Source organism: Dermacentor variabilis, chromosome 8 (assembly GCF_050947875.1).
Source record: "Dermacentor variabilis isolate Ectoservices chromosome 8, ASM5094787v1, whole genome shotgun sequence".
In the NCBI taxonomy this organism is placed as follows: domain Eukaryota; kingdom Metazoa; phylum Arthropoda; class Arachnida; order Ixodida; family Ixodidae; genus Dermacentor; species Dermacentor variabilis.
Window position 1 is genome coordinate 99033806 of NC_134575.1, and position 18210 is coordinate 99052015.

The window sequence follows — 18210 nt, forward strand, 5'->3', positions numbered from 1 at the left end:
TGAAGTGCGCGGCTTGGCGACGAAGCATCCGAGAGATCGGTGCTGGCGACTGGCTAGACAGGAAGTCAATAAGCGAAGAGATCCATGGGTCTTTGCGCTGCTCTGATGGCATGTCGGAAATGTTGAGGGCGAAGGCACCGCAGGTAGAAATAGACGAGTGGACAGGACCAGAGGGCAGGGGTGACCGGGATAGAGCGTCTGCGTCTGAATGCTTTCGGCCTGAGCGATAAACAACGTGGATGTCGTAATCTTGTAGGCGCAATGCCCAACGGGCAAGCCGACCAGTTCGATCTTTTAGTGAAGACAACCAGCATAGGGCATGATGGTCGATCACGATGTCAAATGGACGCCCATACACATAAGGACAAAATTTGCCGATAACCCAAATGATGCCCAGACATTCCTTCTCAGTAACCGAGTAGTTCGCCTCGGCTTTTGTAAGGGTGCGGCTGGCATACGCGACGACGTACTCTTCGAAGCCATCCTTGCGTTGTGCAAGAACAGCGCCGAGCCCGACACCACTAGCATCCGTATGGATCTCAGTTGGAGCAGAGGGATCGAAATGTCGCAGTACTGGAGGCGAGGCGAGAACGCGTCGCAGTTCTTGGAATGCGTCGTCGCACGCCGGAGACCAGGCTGAGAGGTTGGAACTGCCGGTGAGAAGCAGCGTCAAGGGGGCGACGATAGAGGCAAAGTTACGGACGAAGCGTCAGAAATATGAGCACAGGCCGATGAAGCTGCGAAGCTCTGTCGTGGTGGTTGGTTTAGGGAACTCGGATACGGCGCTAAGTTTTGTGGGGTCCGGGAGGACACCGTCTCATGAAACTACATGGCCGAGAATAGTAAGCGTGCGACCGCCGAAGTGGCATTTCTTCAAATTTAGTTGCAGTCCTGCAGTGGAGAGGCACGCAAGTACTTGCTCTAGGCGGCTGAGGTGCGACGCAAAGTCGGTGGAAAAACCACAATGTCATCTAAATAACAGAGGCACATTTTCCACTTCAGCCCTCGAAAAATGGTGTCCATCATTCGCTCGAAAGTGGCAGGCGCGTTGCAGAGGCCGAACGGCATGACAGTAAATTCATATAGCCCATCAGGCGTTACGAAGGCTGTCTTTTGGCGATCAGCCTCTGCCATTGGCACTTGCCAGTACTCGGAGCGCCAATCCAGCGAGGAAAAGAATTCAGCTCCCTGCAGACAGTCCAAGGCATCGTCGATGCGCGTTATTCGATTAAGGCGGCTATAATCGACGCAGAACCGAATGGAGCCATCTTTTTTTTTTTTTAACGAGGACAATCGAGGTGCATGATGCCTCGCTCCAGCATATCGTCAACGTGCTGGTCGATGATATGGCGTTCAGCAGCCGACACACGAGACGGACGCTGGCGCGATGGTGTTTGTTGACCGGTGTCGATACGGTGAACGACTGCGGACGCTCGGCCCAAGGATGGTTGGTGAATGTCAAATGAGGAACAATAACGTTGGAGGAGCTAGATGATTTCTGTGTGCTGCGCAGGTGTGAGTTCTGCGTCAACGGCACGAGCGAAGACGTCTACAGGGGCATCAGTCGCAGCGGGAGGAGTGACGGAACAAATTGGAAGTGATGCTGTATCACCAAACATGGTGGCCGGAAGAACGCTATCGAAAGTTTCAGCTGTACCCAAGCACTCGCCGGGGAGTAAGGATGATGGGCAGGCCGACGGATTGCACACGTAAAGGGCAGCAGAATCGTCGCAAAAAGTGACGACAGCAAGCGGAAGCAGAAAGTTCTGGCGGTGCGCACAAGTGGCCGACAGGGTAAACAGAAGAGATGAGTTCGCAGCAGAGTTACATGACACAGGAACCAGAGCGGCGGAGAAAGGTGCGATGTCGATGTCAGAGGTGGCAACAACTTTAGAAGAATGGTCGTCAGGGTCGAAGCACGGGACTGATAACGTAAGTTCGGCACGAGCGCAGTCGATAAGAGCTTGATTGACAGATAGGAAATTCCATCCAAGAATAACGTTGTATGAGGAACGAGATAGGACGACAAATTCTATAACATACATAACGCTTTGAATGACAACCCAGGCCATGCACGACGCTGAAGGCTGAATGCAATGCGAGGTTGCAGTACGCAGGGAAAGAGAGGTAAGGGGAATGGTCACTTTGTTCAAATTGCGGCAAAGCTTCTCACTAATAATAGAAACGGCGGCTCCGGTGTCGATAAGTGCGTGTACGGTGACGCCGTCTACGGACAGTTCAATTTGTTTCGCCGCGGCAGAATGAGGTCTCGGAAATGTTCGACGTAAACGCAGTTCTTGCCTCTGGAACTGCGACTGTTAGTTTTCCTCTCGGGCTGGGCTGGGTCGACGAACCATTGGGGAAATGGATCAGCGACGTGGGAAAGGTGAGCGGCGTGCATCGGAAGGGAGGCGACTGTAAGACGAGTCCGGAGGAAGGTTAGATGGGTCGTGGCGCGGAAGTCAAGCAGGCCTGTAGTTGAGGTGCCCCCACTGTCAGGTAAACGGGGGCTGCGACGGCGGCAGAATCGTGCTACGTGGCCCGGGAAATGGCAGAAATAGCATATTTGCCGGTTGTCAGGTGTACGCCACGGCCGATTAGTAAGGGACGACAAGCGGGCGTGAAGGTGGCGGCGGCACATGGAAGGTGCCAGTGGCCCAGTACGCATCAGGAGCCGGAGGAGCGTAAGGCCGGGCGACAGCGTCAGCGTACGTTAGCGGTCCAGTAGCAGGCTGCGGTGGAGAGGCAGATGGCAGCGCCACGGCAACTTGCGTATGAATGACGTGGCGAAGCGAAGGAGCCAAGGTTGTCGATGGCTCGGGTGTGTAGTTCGCCAGAGAGAGTTGGCGCGCGACTTCCTGACGGATGAGCTGCTTTATCTCCGGCATTAAAGCAGAGATGTCGGCAGCGTCGCGGCCGAAATCCAAAGGAGATAGATCCGCTGTGTCCTGCTGAGCAGCGGGTGTTGATGCACGCTGCTTGCGCAGCTCGTCGTACAGCTGACAAAGCCGTATGACCTCGGCAATCGTCCGCGGACTCTTCGCGACGAGCATCTGGAAGGCATGGCCATCGATGCCTTTCATGACGTGCTTGATCTTGTCAGCTTCGTCCATAGATGAGTTGACGCGCTTGCATAGCGAGAGCACGTCTTCAATATAACTGGTGAAAGTCTCCACCTGGTGTTGAGCTCGACCACGCAAACGTTGCTCAGCGAGAAGCCGGCGAACGGCGGGACAGCCGAAGACCTCTGCCAAAATTGTCGTGAGAGCCGACCAGGTGGTAAAATCGGCTTCATGATTGCGGAACCATATGTTTGCCACGTCTGTCAAGTAAAAGGTGACATTTGTGAGCTTGGCGCGGTCGTCCCACTTATTATAGGCGCTTACACGGTCATATTCGGCGAGCCAGTCTTCCACGTCGTGGTCGTCTGTGCCGCTAAATATAGCCGGATCGCGCTGCCGGATCACGCTGCGGGATGACGCCAGAACAGACGATGGCGGGGGGGCACGGGAGCAGCAGCCTGGGACGGTCCCGGTTCATCCATTGCAACAGCTGGTGGTAGCGTTCGACTGCGGAGTTCCAGGATGTAGAAGAGAAACCCAGCAGCTCCACCAAATGCAATGGGGGTGTTCGCCTAGCAGCACTAGTTACAGGTTGTAGCGGTAAGCTTAAACAGGTCGTCGCTATTGGCGGCGAGGAGTTACGGAGTCGCCATCTATCGGAAGCGCCTCGCTGGCGTAGTATGAGGGATCACGCGGCGCGCTCCTCATAGGTTTTGCTGTCAGCGGTCACTGAAAACACCACGCGCGAGCTCTCCCAGACATTTCTGTAAGTACTTTCGAAACGAGAGAAGTTTGTCATTGTCTAAATAATAATCTTGGGCAAACTGAAAGCACAGAATCGTTTACAGACGCTATATCTTTACCGAATACGTACAGTGAACGCAACTGCGCGCGGTCGCCGCGATGGAGTCTCCTGAACCGGCTTCTTGCGTGAAAGGTAGCCAAACTCTGAGGGTAAACTATGTGAAATATGTAGTTAGACTGGGCTGCCTGTATAACCAAATGGGGCATAACAGAATGAAGCTTCAATGCAGCGATCGCACGGGTTCGCAGCGACCGACTGCGCGTCTGCATGCATGTCCATGCACAATGTTTTGCTTTCGCTGTGAGCGCGTTTTCGCACCGTGCCATGAGCTTTAGGGCGCAGAATATGAGCATTTGATAGTATATAAGCAACCATTGTTGCGTGGGCGCTATCAGAGCTGTTCAAAATAATTTCATCCCTTAATTATGGGGTTTTACGTGCCAAAACCACTTTCTGATTATGAGGCACGCCGTAGTGGAGGACTCCGGAAATTTCTACCACCTGGAGTTCTTTAACGTGCACCTAAATCTAAGTACACGGGTGTTTTTGCATTTCGCCCCCATCGAAATGCGGCCGCCGTGGCCGGGATTCGATCCCGCGACCTTGTGCTCAGCAGCCCAACACCATAGCCACTGAGCAACCACGGCGGGTAAATTTCATCCCTTAAAAAAATTTCTAGTAACTTTCAATAAACTTTCTTTAGACAAATGTTACTAGAACCTACTAACAGTCTATTGAATTTCTTTAGACCGTTTTCAAACTTCTTATGTACTTCATACCAACATCCTATCGACTATTGGCCACCGATATTGAATTGAAACCCTTTTTACAAACTTTCTTTAGACAACGAATGAACATCCTTTAGACACTAAAAGCAGGATTTAGACCATTTTCATACTTCTTAGAAACATTTTTGTAACTTTCTGTTGACTCTGTTGCTCGATCTAGAAACATTTTAGTAACTTTCTGCAGACTTTCTGTTGCTCGATCTAGAAACATTTTAGTAACTTTCTGTTGCTTGATCCAGAAACATCCTAGCAACTTTCTATATAGCTCGACCTATGGAAAGGGCCTAGTTTCATTCTACCAACTTTCTGTTGCTCACCCTAGAAACATTCTAGCAACTATTTTAGTGTTTTAAATGTGCTGGTGACATTTAAGCAAATTTCTCAAGCATTTTTTTTATATTCTGGTGCTGTTCCAATGTAACCTTCAACATGGGTAGCATATATATATATATATATATATATATATATATATATATTTGTCTATGAACAAAACACACCATCTTTTTGAAAACTAGCATTTATTAAAAAGATTTTAATATCCACGCGCAAGCATGGATGACAACGTGTTTTTTATTTCGCCTGTTGTGGCATCAAAATGCCTTGCTGTGTAGCCTAAGGGAAGAGAAAAAGTAAAAAGAGTTAGTTTGGCCTTATGTGTCTCAAGCTGTCAGTGTATATAGGCAGGACAGCACAAAGGAGTCATGCACAAGATTTTAAATTCAAATTACAAAATAAAGCAAACATGCTAGTTGACTGCACAGTGACACATACTCAGGATGGCATTCACTCGTCTTGGATCCAAGGCCTCTTTTTGGGCGGCACCCTTGTGGGCGTTTGAACGCCGCCCAAAAAGAGACTTGTTCTCCAACTCTTCCGAGCTGAAGAGAACTTTGAGCAGACCCCGGGCAAATCTTGACCCTGAGTTCTTGGCATCTCGCCGCAATCTTGTCAGGGTAGACTCATCCAGTAGAATGCCTTCCCCGAGGTCCACCTGAAAATGGAAAAGAAACATTAGTTCTGGTTTTTATGCTTTGTAACTAAAGCCATTTGTCTTTCCACTGCTATAATATTCGACAAATTATAATCTTATTTAGATGGTCTATTGTAAGTCATGCTATGATACAGTAACATAGGCGACCTTGCAACAAAAACTGTGCTTTATACTTATAGGTCTCTCAAGCACTTCCAGTGAGTCAGGATGCAGTAGAAATGTGATGGCTTCATTCGGCATTGCTGCATCTAGCCTTTCCAGTTCATGTAAAACTTGCGACAATTGCTGCCCCATTTTACTCTTCAGAAGTGAACAGTGTTTCATGTTTTGACTTTATTTTATGTCACACCTCAGCAGCGAAATCCAGCAATTATGTAAGCTTTGCCACCAACTCTTCTTTCGTACTAATCAGCCGTTTTTCATTTGGGGCACTCCAACTCTTTGAGCCACATGCATTAAAATAAGAACCCTTGCTTATGTCTTTTGTCTCCCAATCATGCACTGCTGCAGCAGATCGCGCATTGGTCCTTACAGCATCAACATCAGAGGTAGCTCACCATGCTATAGTGGCTTACATGAGTATGGTATTGGAAGCGTATGCGAGATGGAATGCCAGGCTGAATGTATCTTACAGCCTTTGAAATAATGGTGTTGAACTTGGCTAGGTGCTACCAACTCATCTTTCGTTTTAATTAACCAGTTTTTCATTTGGGGCACTTCAACTCTTTCAGCCACACACATTAAAACAAGAACTCCTGCTCCTGGCTTCAGCCCATTTGTTCGTATGTCTTCTGCTCTCTCAATCATGCACTGCTGCAGCAGACTGCGCATTGGTCCTTACAGCATCAACATCACAGGCAGCTCACCATGCTAGTGGTTTGGATGAGTAAGGTGTCGGAAGGGTGTGCCAGATGGAGCGTCAGGCTGAAATTATATTACAGCCTTTGAAATAATGGAGTTGAACTTGACTAGGTGATCATAATTCAGGATTATACAAGATTTCTGCAACATATTGCACCGCACCAGTTAGTACCAACAGTGTTTCATTCACATATCAGTGTACTTTTTGCATGTGCACCATCTACTTACAATCACGTCACAAATGTTCTAGGCTCGTGCAGACTAGCTAGTTCACATGGCACACTCAGGTGGTTGGCAACAGCCAAACTTGCACGTGTGTGTGCAGTACTGCTACGGGCAGATTAGCCTTACAAGTTGGCAATTGGCATGTCATAGAGCACATGCCATTTTCAGACGAGAATGCCTACATACAAGATAGGCCTGTGCGTTGGGTTGTTGAAGCCCAATTTTACAAGTGCTTTGAGCACAAGGACTCAGCGTATGCCTTGAAATACTAAGGAGAAACACTAAAGTATGACAGAACATCATGTTTGTCTCTCCATATATGAAATAAGCAATTTGTACCATACGGTGAAGCTTGTGAAACCAAAGGCAACGTAAAGTGTGTGGCGATGCCACGAACTTTGATTGCGGTTAACCACATACACTGAGCTGTTGATCACTATAGGAGGGTTACATTGTCTTCAAAGAACAGTAGTCGACCTAGAAAAAACAGGACCCTTCGTTTGGAGAATAAGCAACCAAAACATGCAAAAATGAAGCAGAGCCTGGTATATTACATGCTCTCTTTACCATGGCCATAATGAGGTGTGAATTTCAGAACAAAGAAGTTTGGTTTCATTTTCTTTAACCAAAGTTTTGCTGCCAAATAAATGAAGGAAATATTTTTCGAGGAATAAATTATACAACTAAGGTGTTTTAATGTTTCCATTTAGTGTCCGTGTTGTGAGGGGGGCCAGGGGCTTCTGAAAGTCGTGTCGCTTGGTTCCGAAATGAAGTAGCTCCATTTTTGTATAGAAGCAGAATTAAACGCATCTGCAATCAGTGTAATGCAAGTGTTGAAGTAGTACTGCTGCACAGAATATGAACTGTTATATGTAGGAATTGTACAGTTGTGAGAACTGACCTAAAAGAAGCAAAGTAGCCATAAATCAGTTGTAGTACGGATATTTGAAGTTTAGGACAACCAGAGCTACACTAACTGCCAATAAATGTGGTGACATCACTTAAGCTTTACACACAACATTAAAGGCAAACTTGATCCTTCAAATACTATTTTTTGTTAATGATTTTACATTTAACAAAAACTGAAGTGATTCGCACTAGACCTAGCTGCGCGGCTATAGAATATTCATCTTAATAGTGTCTTACAAATAGTCTACTGCACTGTATTTTACAGATAACTTCTGAACAGGTCCTTAGAACAAATGCTCTATATTGAAGAAAGTCGTGGACAAATTTGCCAAATTCTATATTTTCTGGCTAGTACACTGGAGAGAGAGAAATGAGATGTGAAAGGCAGGGAGATTAACTGGAAGACAGATATTCAGTTTGCTACCCTAGCTACACTGGGGAACGAACAAAGGCAGAGTGAAATTAAATGCACATGGTGCATTACAAATGAAGGCTATGTGTATTTTAAAGGAATGTTCCACATCCACACTTGCACTACAATGAAGAGTACAACATGTGAGAGATTGCAGTAGCAGCTCCACGCAGAAGGTTTTCCTAATAATAAAATGAAAAGCAAGGGTTTGTGCATTTTCTTCTAAGTAAGAATAATTCTGATAAGATAATATGACAGAAAGACAGCTAATATATGCTGTACTTGACTGTAGAAAACATGAAATTGACCCTTAGAGCGTTTGCTATATCGTAATTTCCACGGGTCAATCACGCACACAACAGTCTGCCCCAAGAAATCGCATCAGCTTCTTACTTTTGGTGCTGACACGACTGTGCCAGGCTCAACACTACCGCCACCAATGGCACCGCTGGCACCAATTGTCTGGTCAAGAATGTGCTTCAATCTTCGCACCATCCTTGAGGAATCTGCAAAAAAAGAAAGCAAAACTATGAAAAAGTGATTTGTACCTTGGTTGAAGGTGCGCATGTTGATCTGACTAGGCCGGCCAATTCTTAAAGCGATTCGCATGCTGGTGATGTTGCTCCTAGTGATTACAGCTGCAATGCCCCTTTAGTTGCGAGTGCAGCGAGTGTCGTCTATTTCTACTTGTCTCCACTGTGTCCGTGTTTGTGCGCTGCTTCACCAGCAAGGTACTATGATACCTCAATAATGTCTGACACTGGTTATTTACGCAGTAGCACAGAATCACATGGACAAAAGAAAGAAACGAGACACAGTGCTAACTATCAACTGAGTGTTTATTGCACGAGAGCAGATATATATATCACTGCCGAAAAAAGGAAGATACAAACAAATAAACCCAGCAATATGAACCCACACAGGCAACTAATGTGGCAAAAACTACATTTCTTTCTCCAATAAGGAGACTGGTGGGCAACTAACGCAATCCCAATTCCTCATCTCTGCAGCTTCTACTATTTCTGTGGTGAGCTGGTCAGGGTGCCTGGCCAACGATTGAATGCAATAAAACAGAGGCTTGCATCTGCAGTGTGCGCAATGTCAGGCAAGGTCGCCTGATAGGGCCAGTTTTTCAACGTTGTTCCTGTGCTCACGTAATCAATTGTTGATGCATCTACTTGTGTGTCCCACATACTCTGCCACAGCCCCAACGGGATGCAATAGACCACCACTTCAACACAAGAAACAAATGGTTTCCGGTGGGTCTTGTTGCACCCATGTGGCTTGCGTGTATCTGTGTTTACACTCGTGCACAAACTAGACAGCTTCAAAGGAGCAGGGAAACCGATATCTACACCGACACATTTCCCGAACTTTCTCAGATTGTCACTAATCTCATGTAGGTAGGGCAAGATGATTACAGTCGAACCCGGCTATATCGAACTTGCACGAAAACGCCTATCAGTTCGATATAGAGCATAATTCGATATAAGCCTGGTAAATAATCGGATGTCATAAAAGCACATGCCATTTATAAAATCACTTTATTGAAGGAATTAGCTTAGTTTCGCATGAAATACAGTCGAACCCGCCTAATCGAACAATTTATGGTCGCGGTATAGTTACAGTGAGTATATATAGAAAAAATTACGCTTACATCTAACAAAAATAGCAGCGACTCTTGATATATTGAACGTCAAGTGGCGGGAAAATGCCCCCAGAAGTTTGCTTTCCCTCGCAGTAGCGGGGAAACCCGGCGGCGGCGCTCCATCCAACCGCTCTCCCTACCGTGACCGCGCTGCCTCTGGCGAGCCGTCGACACCCCCCTGTAAAAAAATTATCCTGGCCCGCCCGCAGCGCTTGCTCAGAAAAGCCAATCAGAGGCTCTTGTGCCCTCGTCGTGCAAGATGGCAAAAGTGCGAATTGTGTCATTGCTTTTCTGGTTCATTGTGTTTGCACCTTGTCCTGCAGTGTAGCCGTGATGAAGCGGCAAAATTTGCCTTTCGTCGTGAAGCTCGAAATCGTAAATCGGGTCGAACGTGATGAGAAGTCGGATGTCCCCGCAGCGTGCAAGGTTCCGAGGAGCACCCTCAGCACGATTGGGGGTAAAGCGGCCAAACTCGCGACCCGGTGCTCATGGCCCCCGATGCGTATGCATGGCCAGGTACAAGTGGTTCTTCACTTGTACTGGGTTTCCCCACCACCACAAGGGAAAGCCAGCTTCTGGGGCCATTTTTCCGCCGCTTGACGTTCTATACATCAGGAGTCGCTGCTATTTTTGTTCGATGTAAGTGGAATTTTTTCTATATATTGCATGTCAGCTTTCTTTGCTACCCTTCGCTGAGCTACAGCAGCCGCTGCCGCAACAGCCTCCTACACAGCTCGCTCCTACGCTCCGGCGGGTTATTGAAGACCAAGTTGCTGAGGCTCTACCAATGCAGCACCAGCAGTACCCTGCTGCCGCGCCACTTACTTACGCATCCGTCGCCGCGCAGCCCCCTCGTCAACCACTCGTTGCCCTACATCCTCGGCTGCCACCGAGGAGGCAGGTGACGCAGAGCAGGAACAGCTGGTAGCTCGAACGGCTCACACTCGTGACAAGCACTGGCGATCCGGATGGCCCACTGGTTGCACAGCAGGCATGGAAGAGACGATCTGGCTGGCCTTGTTCCTGTGCTCTTCTTCTTCAATACAATTTATTCATTGTAACTATACCTTGTCCAGAAATTGTTCGATATATAGAATAATTCTACATAAACGGGTTTGTTACAGTCGGGTCCGACTGTACTTTCTTTTTTACTTGTGTCACCTGGTCAGTGGCATTGCGAATTTCGTTCTTTTCTTTATTATGCTGCCTGCCACGGTGGTCAATACATGCGACGAGTAACCTGCATCTAACAGATATGAGACTTTGTACTGAAAACTTCTCTGAACCAAGTGCAGGCTGGACTTCAAAGGGGTGTTTTTGAAGCACAAATTGATAATACCTCACTTCACTTGCTTTGAATGAGGTGAGTATGCGAGTACGAGTTTTTTGCCTCTAGGCTCGTAAAACCAACAAGAGGCAAAAAACCCATCCTTGCATACTCACCAGCTCATTCAAAGCTAGTGAAGTGAGGTATTGTCAACTTGTTCTTCAAGAGCGCCCTTTTGAAGTCCAGCCCACACTTGGTTAGGAGAAGTTTTCAGTACATAGTCTCACATCTGTAAGGTGCAGGTTACCGTTGCATGTATTGACCACCGTGGCAGGCAGCATTCTAAAGAACGAAATTTGCAATGCCACTGACCAGGTGACAGAAGTAAAAAAGAAAGTAATCGTCTTGCCCCTTCCTACAGGAGACTAGTGACAATCTGAAAAAGATTGGGAAATGTGTCAGCGTAGATATCAGTTTTTCTGCTCCTTCGAAGCTGTCTGTTTATGCAGAAGGGTAAACGTGGATACATGCAAGCCACGTGGGTGCAACAAGACCCACCGAAAACCATTTGTTTCTTGTGTTGAAGGGGTGGTTTACTGCATCCCGTTGGACTGTGGCAAAGAGTTGTGGGACAGACAAGTAGATGCATCAATGAGCGATTACGTGAGTACAGGAACGTTGAAAATCTAGCCCTATCAGGCCACCTTGCCGGACATGCGCACACTGCACATGCAAGCCTCTGTTTAATTGCATTCTATCGCTGGCCAGACACCCTGACCAGCTCACCAGAGAAATAGTAGAAGCTGCAGAGATTAGGAATAGGGATTGTGTTAGTTGCCCATCAGTCTCCTAATTGGAGAAAGAAATGTTTTTCTCACATTAGCTGCCTGTGTGTCTTCATCTTGCTGGGTTGATTTGTTTGTGTCTTCCTTCTCCCTTCCTTTTTTGTGCAGTGATATATATATATCTGCTATTGTGCAATGAACGCTCAGTTGATAGCACTGTGTCCCGGTTTTTTTATTTCGTCCATGTGTTTCTGCACTACTGTGTACATAATGTCATACCAACTGGTCCACCTGTCTGTCCTGACAGCACCTTTTTCATAATAGCCTTCATTTCTATAGAATGCGTAGTGTCGTGCCATTTGAAAATTTCAAGTTTTCTAACACTGCAGGTAATGGTAATGTAAACTCAAAGTTCAAAAATACAAAAGTTTACAGCTCCATCATACTTTCTACACTCTTTACAGACTTCTACATTGCCAGACAATTGGAAAGTGGTTATGGTGGTTCCGCTACATAAATCTGGCAATGCGCATCATCCTCTCAACTTAAGGTCAATATCTTTAAACAGGACAGTCTGCAAACTTCTCAAACGCATTTATTGAAACCTGCTACATTTCTTAATTTATTTCCTTCTTCCTTGCTCGGATTTATTGGCAGCATTTGCAGTGAGCAGAAATTTTTTTTTGATTCTGTGGAAGCCATGTAATGTCACAAACATTGTTGCCTAGAATGAAAAGCAACTCCACTACAGCTCACACCCTAGCACTAAATCTGTGGGATACATTGCGATGGACGATTAGTCACCAGCTGGCTTATACTGGCGATAATGTAACTGCCTTCCTTGTGGTTGGGAATAGCATGCCTACTGAGGTGAAGACATGCATGCTTGTTGATGACTACAAAACTATATCTACACACAAAGTTAACAAGGTTGAGCACAATTAATACAAGCAATAATTTACCCCAAGACGATTCTATCGCAACAGCAAAATAAGTGTGGCAAGCAGACTCTGAGTGTCGAAAAATAACCTGTGCATTTCTAGCAAGCAGCATCACGTTAAAATGTAATTCACTTTTACTTGGATAAACACTGGACATCTTTTTACAACATCCATTATTCTTCAAAAATTGCCTGTTGGAAATACCACAAGTCTAGCTCTTCAACTGGATTACAGACAATGCTGGGCATGTTTTCGAAAGAACAGGCACAGTTCTAAATACAATGCAGGAGGGGGCCTTCATCCCTTAGTGATTTTTGTTGTGCTCTTGATGGTGGCCACTTACAATAACTTCAGAGAAGACTGCAGCACCTTTACAGCAATGTTACCTCAACATTTAAAGAAAGTGTGCACTTACCAAGGCAGTCCCGGGCTTGCTGAAGCTGTGCTTTTGTTTGCCGCAGCTCACTTTCCAGCCGCTCTACAGTGGCCTGCAGTTCTAATATGACCTTGGCCTGGTCATCCTGAAAGTGTAGAGTGTGTAAAAAACCAGTGGCATGAAATGCAAACAGCATTTTCTGGCTTCAGGCACTATCATAAAATTCTAAGCAAGTGCTCCCTCCCTTTACTTTCGAGCGATTTGAAATGGTCACTAACATCCGAGCAAGCACTCCTCCCTTTCTTCAGCCAGTCCACCACTTCATGCATTTTCGCTGGACTGCTTAGCTGCAGTTTTTTTTTTTTCTGAACTTTTTACGACATTGCATATTAAATTACATAAAATGACGCAATTTACTAAGAAACAAATTTATTGTTTAGCTGCATTTCTGCCAAGGCCCGATAGTTCACAAAAGCCAAGTATCTGTGTAGCCATAGCCTTCATCAGTCGCCATTTTGGTCAAATGGGCGAAGTTTTCAAATGCAAATGAAGCGCGAGACACATGGTGCGATTTTGCATGCAATCCGTTGTACGATGGGTTGGAGTCCGACTTGCAGCATGTGACAATATCGGACACGTGACAAGCATGAGCGAGCGGAGCATAGCTCTGTGCAAAACCAGCGCCCCTGCATGGACGCTTTGAATGACTTCGCAAATAAAGTGAAAACAAATGTGTCTGCACAGCTTTCTCATCTTAAACAAAAGATGCCAATACAAACGTGACTTGTGAAAGCCACATCTGCAGTGTCGAATCCGTTCACAGCCGCCAATGACAAACAGCTGGCAGGTCTAACTCACTGGGCCGTCGAATCGGAGACCTGTGGCGCTTGTGACAGGTCTGCATGCAGCTTGTAATGAAGCGCCATGTTGGACAGCACGTGTGCACAATCATGCTGCTCACATTGTTCGTATCTGAATTTTACTGTCTCGTCCCCTGCACGCTATTCACTGCTACTTAAATTGCAATACATTTGATTTTGTCGAAACCTATGGAAGCAAACCAGCAAGCCAGGCTAGCCTGCGATCGCTGGGAGAAGACAGTATAGGCCTAGCCCACTAGGTCTGGGACTGACAGCTCTTCAATTTCGGTCCGCGACCAAGCAAGGCCACAACGCCCCCTCGCACAAACTTTCTTGGGATATCTTTCCCAGGGGGGAGGGGGGGGTGCTTGCTCGGAATTTTACGTATGTAAAATGTATTCACCATGAACCACATTTTGAAATCTGTCAGCATCCCAAAAATTTTAAATAAGGGCTTGCTTAGAACTTGGCTTTGGTTTCTCCCATCACTATACATCACACAATGAAGAGCAGGTGTTCCAATGAATACATAATTTCTTTGCATTGAATAAGCTATAGTTTGTTTCACAGCCATTCAAACAGCAGCACATACAGAAGCGCCAGAGAGAGCAATGAATGTTAAGCAACGCCAGAACTGCTGCAGTCCCTCAGTTATCCACCATTACAAATCATATGGGCCACTTAGTATGTGCCGCTCTTCAACAAAAAAAAAGTCAGTTAAAATTTCATTGCTCTGTGCAGAATAAAACAATTTTTTCTGAATGTATATTACCACCCGCGTCACGCAGGACATTTGTTGCAGCGACACTAAATGGCCACTCGCCTCATCCACGACACTTTTCGGAGGCGGCAATATGGTGCGGCGATACACTGCTTCAATTGTAATCACATCAACACTGAAATTCATTGCAAAGGTGACACAGACATCTTTAGTTGTGCCACAATTTTCATGTACATAAATACCCAAGAAAGCGGTAGATTGGGTGGCAGCCAGCGTAGTGCAATTAGTGGAGCAGTGCACCAAACATGAAAAGTTTGCGAGTTAGGTCCCCAGCAGCAGCAAGCAATCTTTCCTCCATTTCATTGATCTGAAATACCATCATTAAACAAATGAAAATGAACAGTTCATTTTCCCTATGCTTCTCTTGGCATCGGCGTCCCTTCTACTTCCTAAGTTTACTGAGCCCATCTATCCTAAATTCTTCTCTGGTTTTTTATTAATAGGTTACGTGCTTGGACAGGGTTATTAACTTGCTAACATAAAACTGATGCCATAATGTAATAAAATGAAGCCAGCCAACTCTTATGACATATACATGCGCTAGTAATGAGATGTGAATGTGTTTGAATGGCTGCAAAGTGCTCATATCTCTTTTGCAATTTCTCACTGCAAAAACATCCAGAGCAGGCAAAAAGTAAAACTAATGCAGAGAAGTAACACACACTCACTAACTCTGATATACAGCAAAGACTATAGTATGCAGCATTGAATCAGGCAGCACCCTCTTTCCTTCAGTCGACACTCTGTCAACTAGTCTTCTGCACTAAACAATGTGCAGTAGCAGGAAAAGTTTAAATGCTTTGCTCGCCAACATAGAGCTGTTCTAATTTAGCAATGCATCTCATAGCCTCCAATGCACAGTACAGAGCTAGTGTGATGAAGATGGACCTCAATGTGTTTTGCCACACATTTCTTGGAGATATTTCTTAAAAGTGGTGCTTGTCTGAATTTCTACCACTTGCATATTTGGGTTCTGGCCTGGTTTATTTTGACAAGGACAGCATGCCTTAACATTTGCAAGCAAAACAGGCTTTAGTAGCCCACAGCCATTTACTTGCCAATTAATCTGCAATGGAAGTTCCAGACATCCACTACACTTAAGGCCAACAAAGCTCATCAGTCTGTATTGGATCCTGCATTTCTCATTAATAAAGAACAGCTGTTGCTAAACAGACTATGTGCGTACACAAGGACCACTGTACAGGCATAAGAAAAATGCCTTGCTAGTCAAGTGCAGCAGGTATCAAATCTATGCAGTAAGAGCCACTTGCAAAAATATTCTATAAAAAAACAAGAAGTAATTCTTGTGTTCTAACAGTCCCTGTGGCTCTTGAGCTACAGTTAAAGGGCCACCAAAGAGTAACAATAAATCAGTTGCACTCGTAAGGCATTCTTTAAAACTGAAATTTGACAAATCTTGCAGTCATGGGTTGGCTATTAGAAGCTAAAATACCGGTCAAAATTTCAATTTTTGAATGTCATGCTGAACACCGTACCTGTACATTAGTGTGACGCCACAAATTTCAAAGCATCTCTTTGTATTTAGACCGTACTGGCTTAGCGAAAATTTCTAAAACATGATATGTTTAATCTTTTATCTCCTTTAGAGCACTATGTTGCCGTACTTTCACCGACAAACAATTAACTAGGCCGTCAACATCGATGACGTAATGACAAGCTTCAAGGTGGCGTGGCCATCCGTGTTTCCTTTTAAGGCAATTTCTGGCTTATTACTACTCTTCTCGCATAGGAGTGGCACCTTTTTTTATATTGCAGAAATATGCTATGTTCCCTTTTAACCTGCTTTCTGGTTTACCGCTCTATTCACAGTTGGAGAGTCATTTTCTGGTATAGTAGAAAGCTAATTTGCTAATGCAAGTGATACCATTTTTTTCTTTACTCTCTTTAAAGAACACAGCAGTAATTAGATGACACAAAGGTTCAAGCATGGCGAGAAACTTGAAAGTCTTAGATGGAAAGTTACAGACAGCGGCCCTTCATTTAAAAATAAATTTTTCAGAGGATTAAGTGGAATGCAGTAGACCACTAGTATGATCCTAAGCCACAACGACTACCTGTCGAATGCTCTAGTAAATCTGTGCCAGCTGCTGTTTGATCTGTGACTGTTGTTTTCACTCTTACAACCATGGCTCTAATGCTGCAACTGCTGTTCCTTGATAGGAACAGATAACAGGTGGTGTCCGTAGCACATACATTACAGGAATAACAGTTCACAGGATTTGGAGTTGTTTAAAAACTATGTTTACCCTGTCCTCGCTCTCACTGTCTTGGGTTGAAGCGGAACCATGTGCTGCCGCACGGTTGTTCCGCTTCTTTTCCATGGAGGCAAGGCTCCCTGCAAGCAAAATGAACATCAAATAAAACAACTTTCCACATAACGCAATGCCCGAGGAGTGGAAGAATCATTTTACGAAGCACATGGTTCAGTTTGAAGTATCTACTAGCAATGATGTAGCAACTGCATGACATTTCTGTAGTACAGCCGAATTGGAGAGTAGGCATATTAATGATATACTGCAAATTGAACAGCACCTTGAAGTTGTCAGCTGCACGCATGCCACCTTTGTATTTGTTTACTTTCACTTAGGCGTGCCTTGCACCGGAACACACAATAATTACGGGTGGTTCTATTAACAAAACAGGGGTAAGTGTGTTGCTGTTTGGTATATTTTTTTTCTCAACAAGAAGTGGCACACAGCAGCACCATCAATTTCACTTTTCTGTAAGCTGGAAGTTCTCATTAATTATAATGTGGTACTATTACAGATGAGAGTCATGGCCGTCAGCAATGTATGTAGGGAAGTACGTCCACTGTGAACACATGTGGTTACTGCGATGTGGTACCACTGCGATGAATGTGGTACAACTGTAAACATTATAAATAATGGTCCAATGAGGGGAATCTCATTATGCTGCTGCATTGCAGTTGCTTTGGAATGTTTTTTTTTTTCCAAATTGAAAAATACCCACCCAATAACCCCTAAAAAAATGAAACACGTTGTGAATTCCACTACCACATTCCTGGAAGCACTCAAATTCAAGCTCATACCTCAACGGTGTAATTATATGAGCTGCAGATATTCAAAGCAAGACAATGTGCTTGGTCTAGCAGTTTGCTTTTGGGAGCAAGACTTCGTAAGCAAGCTTCATAAGCCAGTCTAGATCAGGTAGCTCACAAAAGAATGACAGGTGGACATCAAGGAATGCATAACTGCTCCAACTGACGATACTGTGAGCATTTAATAGACGATAGTGTGAGTATTAAATTGTTCGCGGACGACTGGTTACTTTACAAAGAGATTAAAGATGCCAATGATCAAGTGATCCTGAGTAAAAGCCTTACTACGATTTCTGACTGGTGCGACACCTGGGAAATGAAACTTAATGAAGAAAAAACAGTTTTTATGTGCATTACCAACAAAAAACACCCTCTAGCATATCAATACACTATTAATCAATCCACGGTCTCTGAAACAGA

General features: G+C 45.2%; 1 protein-coding gene across 7 annotated transcripts in view; it reads right to left on the reverse strand.

Moving 5' to 3' along the window:
• LOC142590457 (uncharacterized) overlaps nucleotides 1–18210 on the reverse strand; it is a 137406-nt gene that overhangs the window by 37897 nt on the left and 81299 nt on the right. For 4 of the 7 annotated variants that reach the window (XM_075702587.1, XM_075702585.1, XM_075702584.1 and 1 more), the window contains 5 exons: nucleotides 16979–17067; nucleotides 13110–13215; nucleotides 8447–8559; nucleotides 5427–5646; nucleotides 5163–5267 (listed from right to left, as the gene is read on the reverse strand). The exons of the other annotated variants lie outside the window; for them this stretch is intronic. In XM_075702587.1, coding sequence (XP_075558702.1) covers nucleotides 5188–5267; nucleotides 5427–5646; nucleotides 8447–8559; nucleotides 13110–13215; nucleotides 16979–17067 — 608 coding nt within the window. In that variant the 3' untranslated portion in view covers nucleotides 5163–5187. Of the gene's footprint in view, nucleotides 1–5162; nucleotides 5268–5426; nucleotides 5647–8446; nucleotides 8560–13109; nucleotides 13216–16978; nucleotides 17068–18210 lie in introns of those variants that run through there. 7 annotated transcript variants of the gene reach the window in all.